Source organism: Ammospiza nelsoni, chromosome 17 (genome assembly GCF_027579445.1).
Source record: "Ammospiza nelsoni isolate bAmmNel1 chromosome 17, bAmmNel1.pri, whole genome shotgun sequence".
NCBI lineage: Eukaryota > Metazoa > Chordata > Aves > Passeriformes > Passerellidae > Ammospiza > Ammospiza nelsoni.
Window position 1 is genome coordinate 3,660,816 of NC_080649.1, and position 22,536 is coordinate 3,683,351.

The 22,536-nt window shown below is 43.6% G+C and overlaps 1 protein-coding gene across 1 annotated transcript in view; it reads right to left on the minus strand.

Moving 5' to 3' along the window:
• The window catches only part of SDK1 (sidekick cell adhesion molecule 1), a 382,049-nt gene that overhangs the window by 42,692 nt on the left and 316,821 nt on the right, over positions 1 to 22,536 (minus strand). The window contains exons 29-35 of the mRNA XM_059484654.1: positions 17,783 to 17,977; positions 13,633 to 13,834; positions 11,697 to 11,800; positions 9,568 to 9,638; positions 5,222 to 5,357; positions 3,292 to 3,351; positions 1,182 to 1,283 (exon numbers count right to left, since the gene is read on the minus strand). Of these exons, the coding sequence (XP_059340637.1) occupies positions 1,182 to 1,283; positions 3,292 to 3,351; positions 5,222 to 5,357; positions 9,568 to 9,638; positions 11,697 to 11,800; positions 13,633 to 13,834; positions 17,783 to 17,977 (870 nt within the window). The remainder of the gene's footprint in view (positions 1 to 1,181; positions 1,284 to 3,291; positions 3,352 to 5,221; positions 5,358 to 9,567; positions 9,639 to 11,696; positions 11,801 to 13,632; positions 13,835 to 17,782; positions 17,978 to 22,536) is intronic.

Consider the following 22,536-nt stretch of genomic DNA (forward strand, 5'->3'; position numbering starts at 1 on the left):
AACACTGCTCTGATTAATTTATGATGTTTTCAAAGAAAGATGGTGAATGTTGCACCATATTTGAAAAGAAAAGGTTAAGCAGAGTTTAAAAAAATGCACAGCAGAGTTCTTAAAAAAATGTGCTTTGCTTAGTTTTGAGCAATAGAATGTTTAATGAGCAATAATGAAATGAATTAGTGCTGGCTTTGATAGCTCCTCCATCCCACAGCCCCGAGACACAGAACAAAGTGCAATCAGCTCCAGTGCTGGGCCAGGCAACGCGAGGGTCGAGCTGCCTCCCCTTGTTCTGAGCTTCAAACGCTGCTGCTGCAGAAATGGAGAGCAGAACTAACGAGGATTTCAGAGCCTGCCTGCCTCCCTCCAGCTGGGATCACCACAACCACAGCCCTGCTGGCAGGAGGGCAGCAGCTACTCCAACCTGCCCTTCCCAGCTGGATTTCTGGGGGGACAGACTGGTTGGGGGTTATCTGGGCTCTCACAAAGCACCCGCTCCTCAGGGCATTCACAGAAGTGTCTGCTCAACTCTTCTGTCCTCATTTCCACCTCCAGCCTTCCAGTGGGGGGAAGGATCTTTTTAAAACATTTTAAAATGATCCAAAAGGACTCAGGCACCAGATCCAGATAAGCAAAGGCCTGAACAGTGCCACTGAGTGGGGCTGGATGCAGGGACAGTCTGCACCACTCCTGGGAGCACCCAAGCCCTGTCTCCAAAACCAGCACTAAACCAGACATGCATCTCCTTGCTTCAAGAACACAAAAACACAGCCAGTGTGGTGCCAGGCAATGCCTCTACACAGAGAGTTATAAAATAAAAGGATCAGCTTTCTGAGTCTCCCTTGTTTTGTAGTTTTGTTTCTTTTCCCTTGTGACTTTCCTGTGCTCCGCTTTTCACTTCTTTAACTCGAGTCAATTTTTCCCTCAAGCTAATTTGGTATGAACAGTCATGCCCCTGCAACTCCAAAAATATTTTCTTTTCTTTCTTTCACATGTCCTTTCTTCCCTCCTTCCTGCAGACCAGCTGGTTTTCCAATGGCAAGAAACTGCCAGTGCCTATTCCAGGAGAGTGGGCAACAAAAAACTGTCAGCAATAATGACTGGGGAATTTTTCAAATAATGCCTTTCCTGGACAATTATTGAACACCATGTGGAAAAAGAAATCAACTGATTTTCTTTTCACCTACCTGCTTCACCCACAAACACTTCCACTGGTGTGCTGGTAGGGCTCTCACCAATGACATTATATGCTGTCATTAGTACTTCATATCTCTTGTATTTCTTCAATTCTGAAAAGGTAAAATATTACATATTAATATTATATATTATGATTTATACTGTATTACAGCTATCTTTTAGACTCCAACACCTCTTTATCTCCAGACTTGTCTCTCAGAATAGAGCAGTGGCAATAGAACACTACAACAGTGCAATGTCTACTTCAAGCCTTCCTGAATTCACACATCACAACAGTATTTGCACCATTTTGAAAGACATTTGTGATGAAATGGCAGGATTTTCCAGAGTTTCCTCACAGTGACACTCCAGTGAGAGGAATAATAATTTCTCTCTATTTCTTATGGATAACTAACCAGAGGAACATCTCTAGGTCATTTTTAAGTACAGAAAATGGCAGGATTTGCCTTTGAATGTCACCATAAGGTCTCATTTTGACCTGCACTGGTAGGGAAAAGCCTGGCTAGCATTTGCCTAATCCCTGGGATGCTGATTTAGGGGGAGCATCTGGGAACTGCACTGCTCTAGAAAAGCTGAAGCAGGTGCACAGGGAGATCTGCAGTGGGGAATCTGGAGTCCCATTCCAGGTCCTCCACAGGGATCTTCTCCTCCAACGTGACCACAGCCCGACCATCAATCACAACCAGAAAGGAGAATTTGAAGGCTGGACTCCATTTGGACACCAGGCAACAAATTTCTTTGCTGACACAGAGAAACTGCTCTGACAGATGAGGCGGGAGAGTGAGAGAAGCGTGAAAAAAATCTAAAACCCCCAATTGTTTGTGGGTAATTAACAGATGCAACGAGGGTGGAGCAGAATCACATCAACGTCATTGAGGGAGGCAGCGCCTGAGTAGTTTCAGATTTTGGATTTTCAGGATGAAAGAATCAATCCTAACAGATAAATTTATCATCTACAATACTTAACAGGGAAATTAGAGTAAGAGAGCAATCAATAATATAAATTGCCCTATTTAAATGAGCATTGAATTAAGACACGCATGGCCAGAGGTCCAAATTTCTCCCTTTGCCAATAATTTTCTCTGCTATCTATGAATCAGAGTCCCCTTAACACAGGGCTGACAGTGTGCCATTGGTTTGGTATGGTTCAAAAAGTCTAATTAGGCAAATTTGTCTAATTTCAGTGTCCCAGAACTGTTTTAAGTGTTGTGCTCCAATATCTGACTGTGACTTCAGCATCATTCCCCAGTCTCTGGCACATTGTAAATTATACCTAATATATCCCCAATTTTTTAAATGTCATGTCACTAAATTTGGATGGACTGCAAAAGATGGAGCAAGCAAATCAGAAATAACAGTGCTGAGTTCATAAGCAAACAATAGCAAGATACACACGTATAGTACTGGGCAGCTTGCACAGGGAAACTGATTTTTCTGCCATGAGAAGTCACAAGGGAGATTATAGTGTTAACTGGATGTGGAAGAAAATGGAACACGAGAGTTCATGCATGCAACTTTCAGTGGGGATCAGGCTTCATTTTTTCTTTTTTTTAGTCCATCACAATCTGTGACTCAAAAGCCTTGGGCAAAACCTATCTAGTGAACCATCAGCACCACAAAGCAACTTGCCTTTTAACTCTGTCGAATGTTATTTTATTCATTTCCAATTGAAAACACCTCTGGAGATGCACATAAATTCATTGGGCCCTTTCTAAATTGGCCTTGTACTCCATGGAATGCCTGAGCATCGCAACGCTTGAATCATAGGACTAATGATGTGATACAGCTAAACTCAGATGGACTGCAGAATATATAGAAAATGAATCAAAATTCATTTAACATCAGCAATGCTGGGTTGTTACAGTCACTAATGTTTTACCTTCCCAGCAGCCACATTTTTACAACAGCTACCTACTTGCATCATCGATGTATCTGGGTGTAGGGGAAGCAAAAGGCTTAAAGAAAAAGAAATTGGAGAAAGCCAGAGTCATTAATCTGTGTTGATTTCTGCTGGATCCATGGAGGAGAGCCACAGGAGTTTGCCCATGGTATATTTTGAACCATTACAAAGAGTCTCAACTGAAGGCAATGTGCACTTACGTGTTAATTCATACGTCGTTAATGCAGAGCTGCTGTTCACTGTCTTGAAGCTGCTTTGGGCTATTCAGGGTAAGCAAAGCAGAAAGCTTGTTACAGTGCAAGGAAATAGTTATTGCAAATGATGTACAGCAGAGACAGAGGCAAATGAGGCAGCACACCCATACACAGTTTAAGCTTTAGGAATATACCTTGAAGGGCAATAAAATCACATCACTCTCTGGTAACACCTCGAGAGCATCTCGCCCACATGGGGCTGTTTCATTTCCTCCTCAAACAGAGAGCTCACAAATACACAACACAAAGATGTTCTGGCTTTTAGATTAAATAGAACAAATGAGTAAAAACGAAATGATTTCTAGGGGCGAAAGCTCACAGTGGTGCATTACATGCTGATTTCTCGAGATGCAAAATTCAAAACTTGAAGAGCTGCAGAGTGCTGAGCTGGAAGCTGGACCACAAAGTGAACACTTACATCAGGGCAGGACCTGTTTCTTTAAGCGTAAATTTGATTTCCTTGAAATTGATTTCACTGAAAGAATTCAAGATTCCTGCTGTGAGTGAATTGTAATAATATGCTAAGCTGTGCAAAACTGTGGGTCAGTGAGGAACAGAGGTGTTCTAAGGTGAGAATTACGAGGAGAAAGAGGGAAATTTATCTTAGAATACGTTTGTCTCCACCCCTTGCTCTCTCTGTCTCTTGACTCCCTGGAGAGGTGCAGCTTGTTTTTTCTCCTCTACAGTAATTAGGAATATAGCTGCAGGGCCAGACAAAAAGAGGGAAAAGACAAAACTGGTTGGTTTCACAGGCTCCCCATCTTGTGAGAGCATCCAAATTCATGATTTCATAATGTACACTGTCAGTCATTCAGTTTTTGTCTGAGAAAAACCCTTCTGCATTCCTATACCTATGAGAGCTTTGCATCTCTGTCCTGGTTCAAGCTGCTCAGTCTGAGAAGTCTCATTAGCTCTGACCACATAAGTGAGGTCAGAGTTAGGGGCTTACTTTATATTTAATGCACCTACTTATCCACACCCACATTAAAATTCACTCTTGCTTTTGTAGAAATCATTTCTATGGGTTCAGGAAAGCATAGCAGATGATATAAGATATTAAAATAGACTCACTGAACCCTATTCTGCTGCTCTTGGAGTATTATCTTATTCTGAATATTCCAGTGACATCGAAGAGGACAAAAGCTGGTCCCTACATGAGCACATCTCATTGCTGGACTTTATTTCTCAGGCTACTGAGTGTTCACATGTCTGCCTCACATCATCTTATTCTGCCTATTCTTCTCTCTGATTTCCTTTCTAGCCTTTATCTAAAAAGCCTTTCATTTTTTTTCTATTATTCCTCTCCCTCTCCACCTTCTTTCCATGTGAGCCATAAATCCCAGTGACTAAAATGGAAAGCAGGCACCTAAAAATTCTTGCTCATCTTTGCTATTTTCTTCTAAAATGTGGACAAGCACTTTGAAATTATAAAAATTCTATTTTAAAATTCTTCTCAGCTGTTTTCCTCATACTGTAAAAAGAAAAACAAAACGTCAATTATAAAAACTATTGAAAAAAACCAGCAAGAAGGGAAAAAGTTGCCAGCTGAGGAAAATGAAGTGTCTCTTGTTTGAAGGCAGAACAAAGTGTACCAGGGTAATTATCAAGTGGAGGTAGGGGAAGCAGAAAATCAGAGTGTACGTGGGGGACAGACCATCAATTCCAGCATGCTGGCAGAGATCAGCACAGACCATTACAATGCTGATCACACTCAAGTCACTTGCATTTTTCAGCATCTTCAGGTTGATTGTGTAAAACCTGAATTATTCCCAGCTCTCTTAGACTTACATTAAATTTCCATGGGGTAAGAGGGTTGTGCAGTGCCTGGTGTAATGACAGATTACCATGGTGGGATATTTTAAGGTCCAAGGCTTACGTGTGAGCTCTGCTCTCAGGGCTGAGGGGTTCTGGATGGTTTTGGATTCCGTGCCAGCTCCGGTGTCGTAGTCCAGCTCGCGGTAGTAGATGCGATATCCCAGCAGGAGCCCGTTCACACTCTCCATCTTGGGGGGCTGCAAAACACCCACGGGAAGAAAAGGCTGGTTAGGATGGGCATGGCAACACACATCCTGATCACAGGACAATCTTCATTTGGCATTATTTTACTGAAAGAATGATGATCAAATAAAAAGGAATAATAAAAACTGTTCTGGCTTTGATTAGGAAGACAAAACTAGGTCTAACGACAACCTCATAGAGGCATTTAGAGAGAAGTTACAGTGTGATGGGCCCTGGTGTGGGCACAGAGGAGAACCAAGGGCTCCTCCATCACAGCTCAGAGCAGTTTGGCACATACAGCCATGGCTCAAATGAGAGATTTTTCTTTCAGTATGATACTGGGAGATGCTCAAGGACAAAACATCTCAGCAAGGCTTCTCCAGCAGCCCCTCACATCCTCCTTCAGCTACAGATACACAGCTGGCACACTGGAAAGGAGATTTGTATCTGGGTGGCTTGCTTAGGTAGAGACAAAGGGATTCCTCATGTTTTGGGAAAAATTACTTTCCTGAGTCTAATGCAGGATAAGAACTGTAGAGAAGAGATGCCTTGAGCCATTTATCTTATAAAGATTCTTTAACTGAAATTTAAGGGGCTGAAAGTATAAATGAAAAGGGTTTTAATGATAATCTTGCCTTTAATCCAGAAAAATCCCTACCAGCCTTGAGAACTTTACTAAGGAAAAGCATTGTGTAAAAATTAAATGCTGGTGTGAAACACTCTCACAATAGAAGGTAATGCCTCATGTAACTTTAATGAAGAAAGTGAGGACATCTTGACAGAAATGAGGAAGATCTTTGGTAATTCTGCTTCCAGAAATGACATGAATTTTCCATTACTCCATTACAATGGCAAGAGGAGGGAGAGAACTGTCCTGTCTCAGTGCCAAGGACCTTGCTTTGGGTGAGGGCTGAAGGAATTAAGTAGAAAGACTGCAAGTTATGGAAAGCAAAAAAAGAAAATTACATAAACCAGAGCATAAGGAAACTACACCTGCTCCAGGAGGAAGCTGCCTTCTTTTGCAGCTGTCCTGCACAGAGCCTGCTGAAAGCAACCCAAACCCTCCCAAGATTTCACTTGCTCTGCCTATGTGGAGATCTCTTTTTCATCATTTCATGCTCATCGTGGTGCTCCATCCTCTGGCAAAGCTCTGACCACCTTTCACTGCTATTTGGGATCTGAGTGGCGAACGATGCTGTGGGCACAGGATTGTGAGGGACCTCGAGCATCATCAGGGCTGGGAGCTTCCCATGCAGAACCCCACTTGCTGAAAGCTTCTCTCACAGACAGAACAACCTCCAGAAACCAGAACCAGAAATGGAGCTGATTCTTCAGCCTCCCAGTATTCCTGATGGAAGCTGTTCCCAGCCTCACCACTCGGGTGGTTAGAAACATTCATTTAATTTCTAATCTAAACAATTCATAGCCAGTTTCTAACCATTTGTTCCTGTGCTAACATTGCCTTTTGGGTTAAATTGTTCTTCTCCCTGTGGGGTGTTTACTCCTGTGATGTATTTTAGAAAGGGCAATCATATTCCCTCTACGACTGCATTTTACAAGGCAAATAAATCAAGCTCTCGTACAACAGCCTTTCCCAGTCTCAGGCTGAGAGCCCCTTGTCCAAGGGACTAAGAAAATAGACCAAATAAAGTGCCAGGTTCCTCTAGGGCTGCCCTGTGATGTTACTGCTCATGGACCAGCTGAAACACTCTCCTGTGCAAGGAGATGAGATGGGGTTACTGGAAATTATTAGTATCTCTTTTTTCTTTTCCAATCTTCTGACTTTTTGTTTTCTGTCTTACACTGAAGTTACTTTAGCCCTGATGGTGCCCTTGCAGAGAAGGGCTCCACAGCACAGCAGTGTCCTTGCCTACCTATTTTGATTTCTCCTATTAATTAAGGCTTTTCCTATTTTAATTACTAACAAACTTTTTTTTTAAATTTAGGAGAAAAAAAAAGTCAAAGTGGAATATCCTGCAGAAGTCTAAAAGGAAAACCCTGCTGAAGTTGAGGAGGAGACTGTGACTCCCTGCTCTGCCATGTAACTGCCTTACAAGTAAAGCTTAATTTCTCATTGTGACCCAACACTGATGTTATTGTTTTCTTATAAAACAATATATAAAAAGAAAACATTGCTTTCTTATGCTATCATGTGATTCTCCATATTTTCCTTCCTTGAGATTTACGACAGGAAAGCTCAGAAAATAAATAACTTGCAAACTGTCTCTCTTTTTGCCATGGAAATGATGTTTTTTTCCTGGAAAGGGTACTCTGCTAAAAGGTCAGGTCTTCCCCTTCCTATCTGTCTTCTGTGGACAAAACTCTACTTTTGATGTAATGGATTATTTAGGATTTTGTAGAAAGGCCTGGGGGATCTGCTGAAATAGGTAAAATGGTTATGAGTGCCAGCCCATAATGTTGTACAGAAGTAAGAGAAACATCTTTCTGCTGTTTCTAAAAAGAAATAAATAAATAAAGACTGAAATGTAAGTTTGAGTAATTGTTATCTCTAAGGTAGAAGCAGAACAGTACATGATCCTGATGTTAAGTGTAACATCCTCCAGAACATTTGAAATAACCCTGCATTATTGATACAACAGACCTCACTGGAAATTACTTATTTTCTTCCTCCTTTAAATTTAAAAATAATGGACTGATTGGACCAAGCAGCTGAAAGCCCAGATAGCGCATCAAGAATTTGTTTTGTGAATTATTAACACAGCTCAAAGTTAAAAATTTAGCTTTGCTTGGAAATCCACTCTCCCATTTAGCTCGACTGCTGTTTTCAGTTTACATTATTTCTTAGACACTGCTGTGAAACTTCCTCTTAATTGGAGGCTATTGTGGGACTTCAGGATTTTTGTTTATTTGAAAAATATAGTACGGTTGAATTACCAGGACCTATTAATATACATGTGGTAATGACATATAATCACCCACAACTCCCTTGAGATGGCTCTGGCACAACAACCCCATTTCACTTTCATGAAATGAAAAGCATCCAATTACCTAAACAACCACCTATTTCACATTAACTACACACCAGTAATCAGTCAGCTGGGGGAACGTTTATTTCTGTGGTCCATCATGCCTCACATCCTCTTTGTCCTCTCTTTCTACTCATTTTTACCCTTTGCTGGGGGCTTGTGTTGTAGGTGGGGAGGTAGATTTGCATCTCTCCATAATTCCTCTGGTAAAACTGCTCAGCATCTCTCCTATTTGCTCAAGATGTTGTAAGCAACTCTGCTGCTCAGGACTCTCCTGTGTGAGCTGGGGCAGGCACCCAGCAGCACAGCCAGGCAGATTTTCAAGTGCTGCTGCACACCAATAAACACACCCTCATCCATATATTTTTCTTCCAAAAATGCAAGCAGTCCCATCTGTACTGTAAAATGCGTATGTACATTTTTCACTATAATGCAATCTGTCCAAAGTCATCCTTATGATGTTTGGGGGGCATTGTCTGGGGAGCAGGGCGGGCAGAGGCTCTCCAGGATGGGTTGTGGATAATGTGCAGTGCCCCACTGGGGTCCTTCTATTAATGCCCACTCTGCAAAAAGAAACCTCAGGCACTGGATCACAAAATATTCCTGCATCTCCCAGGAGGTCAGGATTGAGAGATAAAGGAAGGCAGAGGAAATGCCAATATAAAATGCAGACTTGACACAAATACTTCCCCATCCAACCCAGAGAGACTGGAGAGAGCTCAAACTTCCTTTCTTTTCTCTGAAGAAACTCAATGTTTCCCTCTCAAAGAGTCAAGAGGGCATGTGGAGCTCCTCAGAGGTATGAATGGGATCTCAGGCACTGATCTCAGGCTTCTGATCATTCCAGCAGCAGGAGGAGGCTGTGCACAACGTGAGCTTTTGATTACCTGATCTTACCAACACCATCTCTGTGGAGTATTTTCTGTGTAAAGATGCACAACCATGGAGAGCAATGAAAGGGCAGAAGAATCTGACAAGAAACAATCTTGGACATGGCTACAGGCACTCCTTTACCAGTGCCCCAGTGAGGCACAAAGTGAAAGCAACTGACAGGAATCTCCATTCATCACTAAAATTTATGCTAGATCAGGTAAATAAGGAAGTAGCTGCAGTCCTTCAATGTTAGTACAATACCTCCAGCTCAAGAAAATGTCCCTGGCAATGTACCCTTAAATTCAACAAGTTAAAGCAACCAAAAAATTGTTCCCAGGAACATCAGAATTTTTCATTTACCTACCTGCCACTGCACAAGGACAGAGGAAGTCGTGTGGGGAGTTACTAACACAGAGCTGGGCGGTTCATCTGGAACTAAACAAGAGAAAAAGAAAACAAAAGCAGTTACAGCAAGAGGGTGGAAAAGGGACAGCTTTTCTTTCATTCATCAAGTTCTTTTTCCTCACTGCAGAAGGAAATCCAGCCCAGCTAGATTCATGGTGGATCCCAAAAGCAGCATGGTGGATGTGGATGCTGGAGCCCAGGGAGAAGCCAGGATCTCCTTTTACATCCCCTGCTCTACCTGGGGCCTTGGCAGCTTGGGCAGAGTGAGAAAAGCTCAGGGCATAAACCTGGAGGAAGCTGCAGCAGCCAGCTGCTCACAGAGCATCAGATGCCCATCTGTAAGGAAGTTAAACCAGCTGTGTGCTGGCTCCAAAGGGTGAGAAAACTGCACCCTGAAAAATTCAGGAGATTTTTTGCCACCTTCAGGGCAAGCCTGCCTTGAATTCAGGAGTTTGTGTCACATAGCCACACATTATTTTAGTCAGGACAGCTTGATTTACCACAGGTTAACCCTTGCCTGTGCCCATGGCCTGTGGCACTCCCAGACACCACACAGCAGCTCAAAGACACCAAGCAAAGGCTTATCAGGAGCTCACAGCTCTCCACAGTGCCATGCTCAAGTGGCAGCACTGGGGCTGCTCAGCAGAATAAATGCTCAGTTTGTTGAGGAGGTGAGAAGCTTTCACAGATTTTTCCCAGCTGTGTTGTGAGGAGGCCAAGCACAGCTCTGGATCCACTGTAGCTAAATTCAAAGAGAACTTAAAATGAAATTTTAAATTCCAAACCAGTGAGTCAGTGCTGCCTCATTAGCACCTGTTACAGGCTGCACTGACCCTGCTGCTGCTGTGCAGGAAGGTGGAGAGTCAGGATGCCTTTAAGGGGCTGCTTAGCACATTGGTCAGGTATTAAATGGGTTCCTGTTTAACATCCCACATCCCTGAGCTCTGTCCTCTCTCTGGTCTTCTGATTTCACGATCACATTCCCTGGCAAAATGGCTTTCTATTATATGTCAGTGTAATTTCTAACTCATCACTCCTTGCAGGAAATAATTCCTAGCACCACTATATATATATATATATATATATATATATATATATATATATATATTTATATATATACACACACATAACCATAGAATCATTTCGGTTGGGAAAGACAGCACTTCCTAGCCCACTGCTAATTCATGTCCCCCAGTGCCACATGTACATGGCTTCAAATCCCTCCAGGGATGGGGACTCCACCACTGCCCCAGGCAGCCTTAGCCAGTGCTTGAGGAACCTTACAGTGAAGGAATTTTCCCTAATATTCAATCTAAACTTCCCCTGCTGCAACCAGGCCATTTCCTTATGCCCTACCACTTCTTACTTGGGAGAAGATATTGACTCCCACCTCATAGCACCCACATATAAATGTTTATCCATGTATGTATCCCAGGATTACTCAATTTCCCAGGGTAAAAGCACATACTGATGCTTTCCCTACTTTGCAGAATTCCTTTCTCCATTCAAGACATCAGAGCTACTTCTGCATTCAGGCATCGACTTTATACAATCAAGGAATTAGAAGCTGATCTCTAAGGCTAAAAATAAAAGCCTTGTCAATGTCATTCACAGTTTATTAGTCCTGATCTGCAGGATTAAATGCTCATGTTTCCAGGAGCTTCATACTCTTTCTTACTTATACCTCTGCAATTTTGCCATTCTGCAGACTGACGTGGATTGTGAGGGGAAAACAATTGAAGAAACTTCTTCAAATGTATGCAGGGCTCTACATTTATTTTTAATGCTCTCTTGTAAATTATTCAATTTCTGCAAAGATAATGGTTAGTGCAGAGTTTGGAAGCCAATCAAACGAAGTTTAAATCCATTTTGAGACTCCTGAAAGTATGATTCATTATCAGAGGGCACCGCAGGACACTTGAAGGCTGCCTGTTAACTCAGCCTTATCTCATTGCTACCTGTGTCAACTTCCTGTGGACAAAACCACTTTGGCTGTTGGTTTTCACTCCAGCCTCCATGGAGAACACCCTGCAGTGGCTCCAGGAGCCCTGGGGAGCCCCCAGTGTGCCTCTCCTCCTCCTCCCTTACCATCCTGCAGGGTCGTGACCGCCTCTGTCTCCGCGCTGAAGTCGCTGTCCCCGATGTCGTTGGTGGCCTTCACTCGCAGCTTGTAGGAGGTGAACGGGTTCAAGCTGTGGAAAGGAGAAAACAAGGCTGAAAAGGGGATGAAATCTCCCTCCCTCATCACAGCTTGCCTCCACAGAGAACCTGCCCACCAGAGCCACTGAGCAGTTTGTCTCCTCTCCCCATCACCTCTTCTCTGCAGTCTCCCCTGGCTCCCGCCCTTGCTGCCATCAGCACCTTCCCAGATGAACCCTGCCCTGAGTTTCCAGACACACTCATTTATTGCTGAATAAATGAGACCACCAGAACACAGACCTGAAGCTGCAGCTCATGGAGCAGCCCACGACTGGGGCTTGCTATCTGAGTTCTGCATGGCTGTGCAGAGCCTGGCTTTCAAGGTGCTTTGCTGAGATATCCTCCAAAGCTATCTGGGCCAGCCCATCCTCTGAGCATGGATGAGCAGGACAGGTGGGGAGGAGGCAGGAGACGTGCCCAGGGTCAGCCAGGGCCCAGCAGGCTCTGGAATTCAAGAGTGCCAGCTCCTGACTAATCCCCTACACCACACCACTTGATCAGTGCATTTTGCTCCTGCTGAATCCCAAATTAATGCCATTACTTGGATTATTTAATAAAGACTGCGACAACAGGTTCCCTGCAGCTCTTTTATCTATGTGGTGCTTTAAGATATGCAAAGAGTGATTTCCAGCTGACATAACCTTGCAAAGATGATTCTGTCTCAGCTTGGCAGGGGAGGTGAAGGGGAGGCTGCCTTTGGAGTCGCAGGCAGAGGTTTGAAATGCAGAGCTGTAACTTACAGGGGATTTCACGAATTAATTGGTAGTGTCTAACCATCCACTGGCACATGGAACACTGACTACAAACCCAAGTTACTTGTAAGGAATGATTAAACAACAAGGATAATGCATTCTGATGGGCAGCACTCTCACATCCATGACTCTTCTGGACTTCCACAGGAAAGTGCTTTTAGCAAGGGGGAGAGGAAATCTCTTTTAGTAGTGCCACCCTATCAGGACAGAATTACTTACCTACAGAAACTTGATTAATGTGAATCATCCTTTTTGATCTTTTGTTTTCAGTCATGCCAATGTCAAGTATAAGTGACATAGATGGTTTTCTTGTTTTTGCAGGTTTTGACTGGAAAGATCCTGGCACACAACCAGTGAGCTGCCATATACCACAGCCACTAATGCTTTTAATAACAGACCCAAAAAAATCTCTCTCTGAATGCTCGGAATACCTGATTCTAAAGCCTAAAGCTCACAGCCTTTTAGAAATAATCTGATTTGTACTGGCTCGTCAACAGAGGAAATGGACAGCAAAACAAGTACCTGCTCGTAGACATTCAATTACTTCTGCTGATGTTACAAGGACTTTAATTACACCAGTATTGCAGAGGATATAATGAAGCCTGAATAACAAAGTTTAAACATTCTGATGCTATCTATAAACTTCAGTATGGAAAATAGAGATAAAAATGGTTCTCATTTCATCTGGAAAAGCTTATATAGAGATAATTGCAATGCAGCATTCGGAATGGATTTTAACATCAGTCACTATTGAAAGGATTTTTAACTAGTTGTATTTTACAGAGCACTGTGTAGCTACATATGATTTAGCCTGAGTAGTGTTATCTGTGGTGTTGAGCTTCCAGGAAAGGCTTCAAAAAGATGCACTGCAGTCCGACTTTAATTAGATTTATTGCATGACCTTCAGCAAATCTCCCAACTGCTGTTCATAACACCACCTCTAAAATGGGAGCAGCGGCCTCACTTAACCTCTCTCCCCCAAAAAGAACATGAAGCTGAGTGAGGCTTGTTTTGGTTTCCTAACTAGTGGGAAAGTGTGGGAATTTCTGTGCTAGCCTGGGATCATGTGGTACCTTTCAATAAGGCAGGATGTGGCCTCGTGGCTGATGGAGGAGGAGTAGGTTTGCCAGTCCCCGTGGGGCAGCTCCCGCACTTGGACTGTGAAGTATCGGATTGGAGATGATCCATCGCTGCCAGGGACCCAGGTCAGCACCAGGCTCCGGGAGGACACGTCAGCCTGGGGGGTCATCACCTGCCTGGGAGGTGCTGGTCGCTCTGCAATCAAACCATAATTTAGCTGCTTTGAGAGGAAATTCAAAACAATGTAAAATGAGACAGCCTGGTCAGGTTTTAACACTGGCAAAGCCAAAGGGCATTGAATGTTTGGATTTGCCACATGAAGTATACAACCATCCCATTTCTTAACCTTCTACTGCAAGGAGGAGCAGTAAAACTGATTCTTATCTTCCTGCAAAGGTCACCATAGGATATAAACTTTCCTCACAGCAGACCTCAAACTTGGGGAGGGTCTTGACCTGGCCAGTTAAAGAAAAATCTCAGGACTGGCAGCCAAGCAAAGCAATCTTCAATGAAACTCAGCTGTGCTTCTGGCTGCAATTGCTCTTTTGACAGAATCTGTGTGTAAATCAGCTCCGTTTTTAACCTGTTCTTACTCCTTGGTACCAGGAACTCTGTTCTCTCTGTGCTGTGCAGGGTCCTCTTCCCCCTGCTGAGGCAAGAGGAAAAGGAAGGGGTGAGCTGGAACAGACTGTTGTGTGGCAGAGTCCAAGCACACACAGCTGATGCTGGATTCCTGCACCAGGCAAGGAACCAGGAGGCATCAGCAGCTCCTGGTACTGCTGCTTCCAAACCCCAGCCTGGAACCAGCACAGAGCTGGGGCTGAAGCACCTGCTGCAGGTTCCTTCCAGAGCTCCCCAACTCTTCCCTTCATAACCACTAACCTTGAACCTGCAAAGTCAAACCAGGCAGTGCTGAGGGAGATCTCTCCAGAGTAATTACCCTCACACCTCTGGATGAGCAGGGAATGGCAATGCAGGTGTAAGCATGCCAGCCCCCAACTGTTTCATTACAGATCTCCTTTCCCGTCACCGCGTCTCCAGACTCCATCGATTTCAATAGAGAAACTCTATAGAGTGAGGAATAATTGTTTAATTGTTTATCATGAAGATTATTGATTCTGATTAAAATGTGTGGCATGTAATAAAGCAGAAATTGATTGGAGACACCACAGTGACTTGCTTTTGAGAAGCAATTCAATTCAACTTCATCAGCACTTGTTTCCATAAACACACCTCTGCCTGCCTGATTCCTCACAGCTCCGTGCGGCCAGCGCTTCATTTCCCTGCCAGCCCCTACAACCATTTCCTGCATGTTTTGGCATTTCTCTGCAGCCTGCTCTCGCTGACATCAGTGCCCAAAGACTTGTAAGCTATTAGCTGGAGGAAGCCCTGGGTGCCAGCAGCCTGCGAGCAGCAGCACGACGCGAAAGGTCAGTGCCTTACACTGACAGGCGGAGACAGGGACGTGGGGTTATTCCATGCCAGGGAGGGAGAGTCATGCAGGGATTTTATTCATTCTGCTGATAAGCTCTGCACTTTTGGGCAGGTCAGATCTTGCAGTCAGTCTCCCATGATTTGGTTTCTTTCTGCTGCTAATGGGAGATCTTAAAATCTCCCGTGTTGCAGGATATACTCCCTGACTGTTTGTACAAACCCATTAGTATAAAGAGTTTATTTATGGGAGTTTAGCCACAAGCAAGTGCTAAGGTGAGACTGTCAGTGCAGGCTTGAAAGGCCACATGACTCTGTAGACTACTTTTAATTTCTTGCTACATTTCACTTTTTTAACTCAGTTCTGCCCTGATCACCAATGTTGACTATTCTGAAGTGTAGATTCAAAGCACTGCAGGAGAGGCTCTGGAGAATACAGCCACAATATAACTTGGGATCTATAAATCACAGGCACTACTGCAAAATGTAAAGATTTATACTGGGACTAACCAAGGAATTTACAAGGGCAAGAGTGACTAATTTTGTTAATTTTCAAGAGAATTTTTGTGTCTGTCTACCTTAGTATCAAGGTCTATGAGGATATTAAATACATCTTTATTAACAGGAATTAGATATCTTTTCATTCTAGAATATTTATTGTCATATATACACATTTCAGGTTAATTTCTTGTTAGCAAAATAGCTGCACTGGATAAATTTCTTTATCATCCCCTTTTATAATTCTTGCTGATGTGAGAAAACACATTGTTGTCCTTATACTTTATATGAGATCAGTAAACTTGTGGTTCCAAAGCACGTAGAAACCCAGCAGAGTTGTCCATCAAAAAGAGAAAGGGATCATGTTACACAGTGATTTGGGTACTCAAGATAACCCTAAAGCATTGATAGCAACAAGGGGTCACTGTTCCCACAGTGCAGCTGGGAGTTCTGCCTTGAGCTGTTGTGCATCTGCACAGTCTGGGGAAGCTCAGCACATTTTATTGAGCAGGAGAGGCTCTGAGCTTTGAGAATTCACATTTTTTGGCATGGTGGGTTTTTTTTTTGGAAGCCTCTACATGTCAGGCTTTGAACCTCTCCTTTGACAGCAATCAGACAGGGTGGGAGAAACCTTGAGCTGATAAATCTCTTTGATGGACAGTAACTTTAGCAGAGGCACTTCCAATTTCCTAATACATCTCCAGAGGTTCTTTCTCTGAGGATTGCACTGTTATGCACTGGGAAGGCTGCACATGACCTGCAGAGCTTTGCCAGAGGGAATTTTAAAACCAACCAAACAGGCCAGAAGTAGTTGAAATGCACCTCAGAGGCTCTTGGTTTTGGTAGCTGAACATCAACTTCTCTTCTTAGAAATGTTAAAAGAAAAATAATGAGGAAGACATTGTTGGCAAATACAATGGGAGATCCTTACTCTTGCAATAAATGATGTGCAAGGTGTAGACAGGACTTTAAACAAATGATTGCTTATCAGGAAGATTTTAGGAATTAAAAGCAAATGTCATTGGTTGTATTATGGCACACCAAGAGCAGGCCCACAAGAACATGCAGGAATTCTAACAACAGTTGAAAGATGTCTGTGGAGGTCTGGTCTGGTGACCTGCTGGAGTGTGCTCTTCTCTGAACTGTGACTTTTATAAGGCATGGGAGTTGTATGGTTCTAGTTTTTGAGGGAGAATTTTACTCAAAAAATATCAATATCCAGACATAGCACAAAACCCAGTGGTGCTGGTAGAGTTACTCTGGCTTGTTTTGATTTTGCCAGCTCAAGAGACCAGATACATTCTTTACAGTGGAACATGGCCTATGTGCAAGACCAGAGAAAAAACCACACTCTGGTTCTTCACCAATATCCAGCAATATATTCTCTTTTAGCTCTGAATACAAAAAAAATTAAAAATCTTCATGCACAAGTAGAAAATGCAAATTTTTAAACGGAAGCTCTACAGATCAGTTCTAAAACTGGAGGAATGAGCAGTTCCTTGAGCCAAAGCATTAAAAACAAGCAGTGATGCAGAGCAGATCCTGTAATACCTTACACGTCTTTCACATTTTGGTACATTTGGTATCAAAGCATCTGGTTTCATTTACACACACATATAAATGCCACCTTCTAGATTCCCTTCAGAACAGAACTTGCCTGGAGAGTCAGGATGCAAACAGCCATTTAATGGCTGATGCAAGAAGCAGAAAACGTCTGGGCAATCCAGATGCAAAGGCTCTGCTGGAGCGTGTGGCAGCGAAAGGCCAGAGTAATTACAAACACATTAGGTCAGGGCTGAGGCACAATGGAGGAGCTGTGGAGAAATTCTGCAACACCACTGCCTCTCATTTTGCGTTCCCTAATCAATATAATTCATCCATCACTTACTTTCTTAAGATTGCAATCTTTCTAGAAAACGAGAGAGCTAAAAAAAAAAAAAAAAAAAAAGAAACCCATTTGACTGCAAAAAGAGGCTGCACATGGCCAATATAGCAGCTGATGGAAAAATCAATTCCAACAGCCCGGCAGGTTAGAAGAACTGTGTCTCATAAAAGTCTGCCTTGCTTTCTCAAATCATGATGCTGCCATGGACTGGAGCAGGTTTATGGGGTGAGAAGGAGGAGGTGCAGCCTGCTATTAAAATCCCCCAAAGCGCAGTGCAGGCTCCAGGGCAGGCACAGAAATTCCCTGAACCCACGGCTGGCAAGCATTACCTCGTTTCTCAGTGGTGATCACCGTGGCTTCCAGAGGCTCCCCCCAGCCCTGCCTGGTCTTGGCAGATGTCCTGAAGATGTAGGCTGACTCTGGGCTCAGGTCTGTAGCCGTGAACTGCCGGACTGTGGAGCCAACCTCCACCGTGGTGAACTTGTTGGGGCTGCTGCTGGCCAGGCGGTAGGCAACCTGGTACCCTGCAGGCAGAGAGGGGAAAAGGCTCAGCTGGCTTCTCCAGCAGGGACAAAAGAGCACCAGCACTACTAGTTTATCCTAATTGCATGCTTATCTGAAGGGAGAAAAGTAATTTACTGCCTTTGGTGTTATACAGCTCTGTTTTTTGGCAGATGCCACACACCTTACAAAGGAAATCACTCGCACACGAGGCTCTGCTGGATACAACTGCCATGAAACTGAGCTCACTTTCCATTCCTAAGGCCAACAAGAGGCAAAACTAGTTTAATCCTTCCTGGGCATTCTAGCACCTTTTTGGAAAGCAAATGAACAACGTTGGTGCAATGTGTCACCTGACTGAGGTGGTTCAAAGCAACGCTCCAGTTCCAGCTTTCCAACCCACGCTCACAGGTTGTTCTGTCCTCCCCCAGTTTCAGCACTGGCTCAAATTCAAGGTTCTTCAGCTGCAGCAGCTAGATTGACCAAACCAGGCAGCCTTCAAACTGCTCCAGTCAAAGCTTGCTCCTCCTTTCTGCAAGTGCTTTTCTCTCAGCAGTGAGTGCCAGAACTGCCAATAAAGCCGCCCTCTGTCATTCAGCATCGCTGCCCTTGCCCAGAGCCTGAGGAAGAAGCCTGCAAGCTCTGTGGTCCTGCTTCATCCAGGCAGGTCTCAATAATCAATTTTGCTGATGCCTGTAAGTGATAACCCCCCTTCCATCCTGCCTGACAATCAGGAGCTCACAGTTTAGCCTGGGTTATTAATGATTCCACTGTGCAAGGAGGGTTTCCAGGGTTCTTACGCACCACTAGCGACAACTGTCCCCCAAAGAGGGTCTGCCAAATGTTCAAATCTATTCTGTAAACCCAGCAATTCAATCAGGCTCTCACTTCTGGAGCTCAATGGTAACTTCCAGTCCAGCATCTGACTTCCAAAATCAATTAATAGCAGAACTGATGTGGGGTTTTTATTGCCCAAGCTGAATGTATGATTAAATGCTCCATGGACTTACACAGCCAACAAATCCAAATCAAACCAGCTGAAAACAAAACAGTCATGGCACAGTTCTGCCAACCCTCTGCTCACCCTCTGAATGACAAAAGAGGTCTGCAGCACCTGAGCCATCTCTTTCTCATGGAATTAATATCCCAGCTAGAGTTTGAACTTCCACCACATCTTGGCTGTAACAAGACCAAGGGGAGCCAAACCTGGCATGGTTCATTTGGGAAGGCCAGTGCATGAAATCTGAGGGCCTGATCTTACCTATGGCTATTAGAGAAAACCCAATGACATTTATTTCCCACTGTGAATATGCCACAATTGCCACATAGCCACTCACAGTAAAGGCCTGGATTTTGTGCAGCCCTTGGAATCGATGCCGCTCACGTGTGGCACACTCTGCCACAAACAGTGGAATTTAATTGGGATACAGATGGTATTAATTTTGTTGTGCTGACTCTCACAGTGCCACTGATGATGCACCAGGGTTTCCTTGTCCTTTCTTCCCTGGCAGCTGTTTGGGGACATGGGGCAGCAGCCATGGTTGCTTCATGTGGAAGAATTTGCACTGACAACTTGAGGAGCGACCCAGCTTTTCCGAGCACTCATGGCTTCAGTCCCAGCTCCTCCAGGCTGTGGTTGGTTTAATCCTACAGGAACATTTCCACAGCTGGGTGGAGAGCTTTAGACTTCTTCGAAGGCTGGCAATAATGTCCTATGAGGAGTGCCTGAGGACTTTGGGCTGGTCTTGTCTGGAGGGGGGACCACACGGCTCCCTGAGGAGGAGGTGTGGAGAGGGAGGTGCTGATCTACCAGGGTGGCAAAACACTGGTACAGAGGTGGTGGCTGCCCCATCCTTGGAAATACTCCAGGTTTGTTAGACATGGCTCAGAACAACCTTTATTAGTTGAGAATGTCCCTGCCCTGCCCATGACAGGGGGGTTGGACCAGATAGCTTTCAAGGACTGCTGCTAACCCACACTATCCAGGTGCTATGATCTCCCTGGTTGGGACACGTGGGAATGGCTCAAAACTGCTTCAGCCAAGGTTCAGATTGGATATGAGGAAGAATTTATTAACAGAGAGGGTGGTCAAACCCTGGAACTGCCTTCCTGGAGAGGTGGGGAGTGCCCCAAGCCTGTGTTTAAAAGCCATTTGGATGAAGCTCATAAAAATGCTGTAACTTGGTCAGCACTTAACTGGTCAGGCAGCTGGACTTAATTATTGTAATAGGTGCCTTCCAACTGAAATAGTCTGTTCTGTTCCATTCTGTTCTAATCAATTAAAAAGTCTCCTGATTTTTCAGTGCTCCTGAGTATGCTTAGATCCCAGCAAAGTCTTGGGGTCTTACACTTTCAACATTTCATTTTTTCACCTGCAAATTATCTCCTTTTATCCATGGGACTAGTTCTTCCATTACTGGTCCAATATATTTTAACAAAGTATTTCTGTACCCTTAATGCTGCAATACTTTGATCTTTTTTAAAAGTCCACAGAAAGACAGAGAGCAACGGGGAGAAGGAACTGATATATATGATCTTTTTTGTTTATACTGATGTGAAGAACGTGGGAGTGAAAACCCCAGTGCAGGATCTTAACAAGGAGGAAAAAATAGTCAAAGAAAAGCACTGGGGAAATTTTTACAGAAGCAAGAAAGATGAAGGAAAAAGCAACTAAGATGGCTAAAGAAGTTTGATAAAGGGATATAAGACGCAAAGAATAAGACCTGGAGGGAAACAGAGAACATTAAAAGAATAGAAAAGTTGATTTATCTAGTTATTAAAAGATAAGTATGATATCTGGGACATATCCTTGTTGAGTAATTTCCTCTCTTTTCTAAACCTTTGTAAAATATGAAGTGTAGTTAAAATGTAAGGGGGGAATAGAAAGATAACTATTTACTACTAAATGGTGGCAGTCATGCTGGAAAGCAATTACAAACACACCCAGATTAGGCAAAGGAACACATACATATCTAGGCCATTACAATATCTTACACAAGAGTGGGTCTGTGGCTAGTGAAATAATTAATTTAGCTGTGAGAAAGAGGAAATCACTTGTCACAGCCTGTCTCTGTGACAGGCTCTGCAAACTCCCTTTCCTTGGATCTCTGTGAAAAACAGCACCAGCTTTCACTGTCCCCTCCTACATCTGCTGTTGTCTCAAAGTCTGAGGAAATATCTGTTTTCCTGGGTTTACATGACCAGAGCCATCACCTTAACAGATTTCCTAAGAAACTCAAAACCTCCATAGGTCTGATTCCAAGGCAAATATCCAAGCTGTACACCTGAACTCAGCTCACTTTTATTGCTACCTACAACCCGCCTGAGAGACACCCAGTACTTCAATCTGACCCCCTGCATCTCCTGTTAGACAGTTTGGGACAATGAGGATCCAGACTGGCATAAAAAGCATTACTTTTACTTTTTCTGAGTGGCACAGAAGACTCAGTAACTTAAACTACAACTTGGATAATAACTAGGGCTAATGCAAGATCAAAAAGATAAAATTATTAAGTTGATGAATTTCAGCAACAAGGGATAGGAGAAGAAAGGAAATGTTAAGTGAAATCAAACGAGGCAAATCAATAGAGGTAAATGGAAAGTGTTCAAAGAGAAATTAATGTATGCTCGAGGGCTATAACAGGCAATTGCTGCAGTGGAGGAATGAGCAGCTTCCTTTTCTTGCTAGATTATGACAATAAGATGTTGCAGATATCTGAGGAAAAAAAATTTAAAAAATCAAAGGCTATGAATGAAAGTATAACCTTTAAATGGTTATTGGAGCAAACTTTTTGAGGAAAGGAATATTTTACAGAATGTGAAATATCTGGATGGTCAATAAGAATTCATATCTTCTTAACTTTTTTGCCATATAGCATTAGATCCCAAATCCCTTCTGCTATTGGGAGTGCTGCCACTCACCAGGCCAAAACAGCATTAAAAACGCTCCCGAAAAGACCACGTCTTCAGGAGTTTATTTATTCATTGAAACTTGGCTTATTTGTCACTTCAGCATCTTTTTGAGCTTTTTGCACAAGTGCAAGCAGTTCCATGAGCTGCACACTTCCCAAACTCAATAAATGGCAGCTGCCTGTTAAACGTTGGGTCACCGCAACACAGCCGCCGGATTCCCCGAAGCAAACAGGCAGCGGGAGGGTGACAACACCCCATGAATACCAAAAAGCTCTCAAGCTCATCACCATACAAAGCCCTTCAAGAAGTGACAGCACCCGTTGGTGCAGGCCACGGTGCAGCAGAGATACAAACAATTATTAATTTGTCACAGAACTCGGGGAGAGCTGAGCGATACCGCGAGGTTACGCTCGGCGCGGCGGAGCAGCAATCGGGTTTGTTGATTTTCCTGCTTATCTGTTTTAGGGCCAGCGGGTGTGCAAATGCAGCCCGGGATCAAAATAAGAATTTGCAAACATGGATTACATCCAATTTTCGTTCTAATTCTCAACGGAGTTCTTACACTTTTTTTTTTTGCAATAAGCTCCAGGTAAATGCTAAATACAAGGATACCGTGAGGAATACTAACCAGGGCCTGGGAGGATGTGGGTTAAGCTCTCGTTTTCAGGGG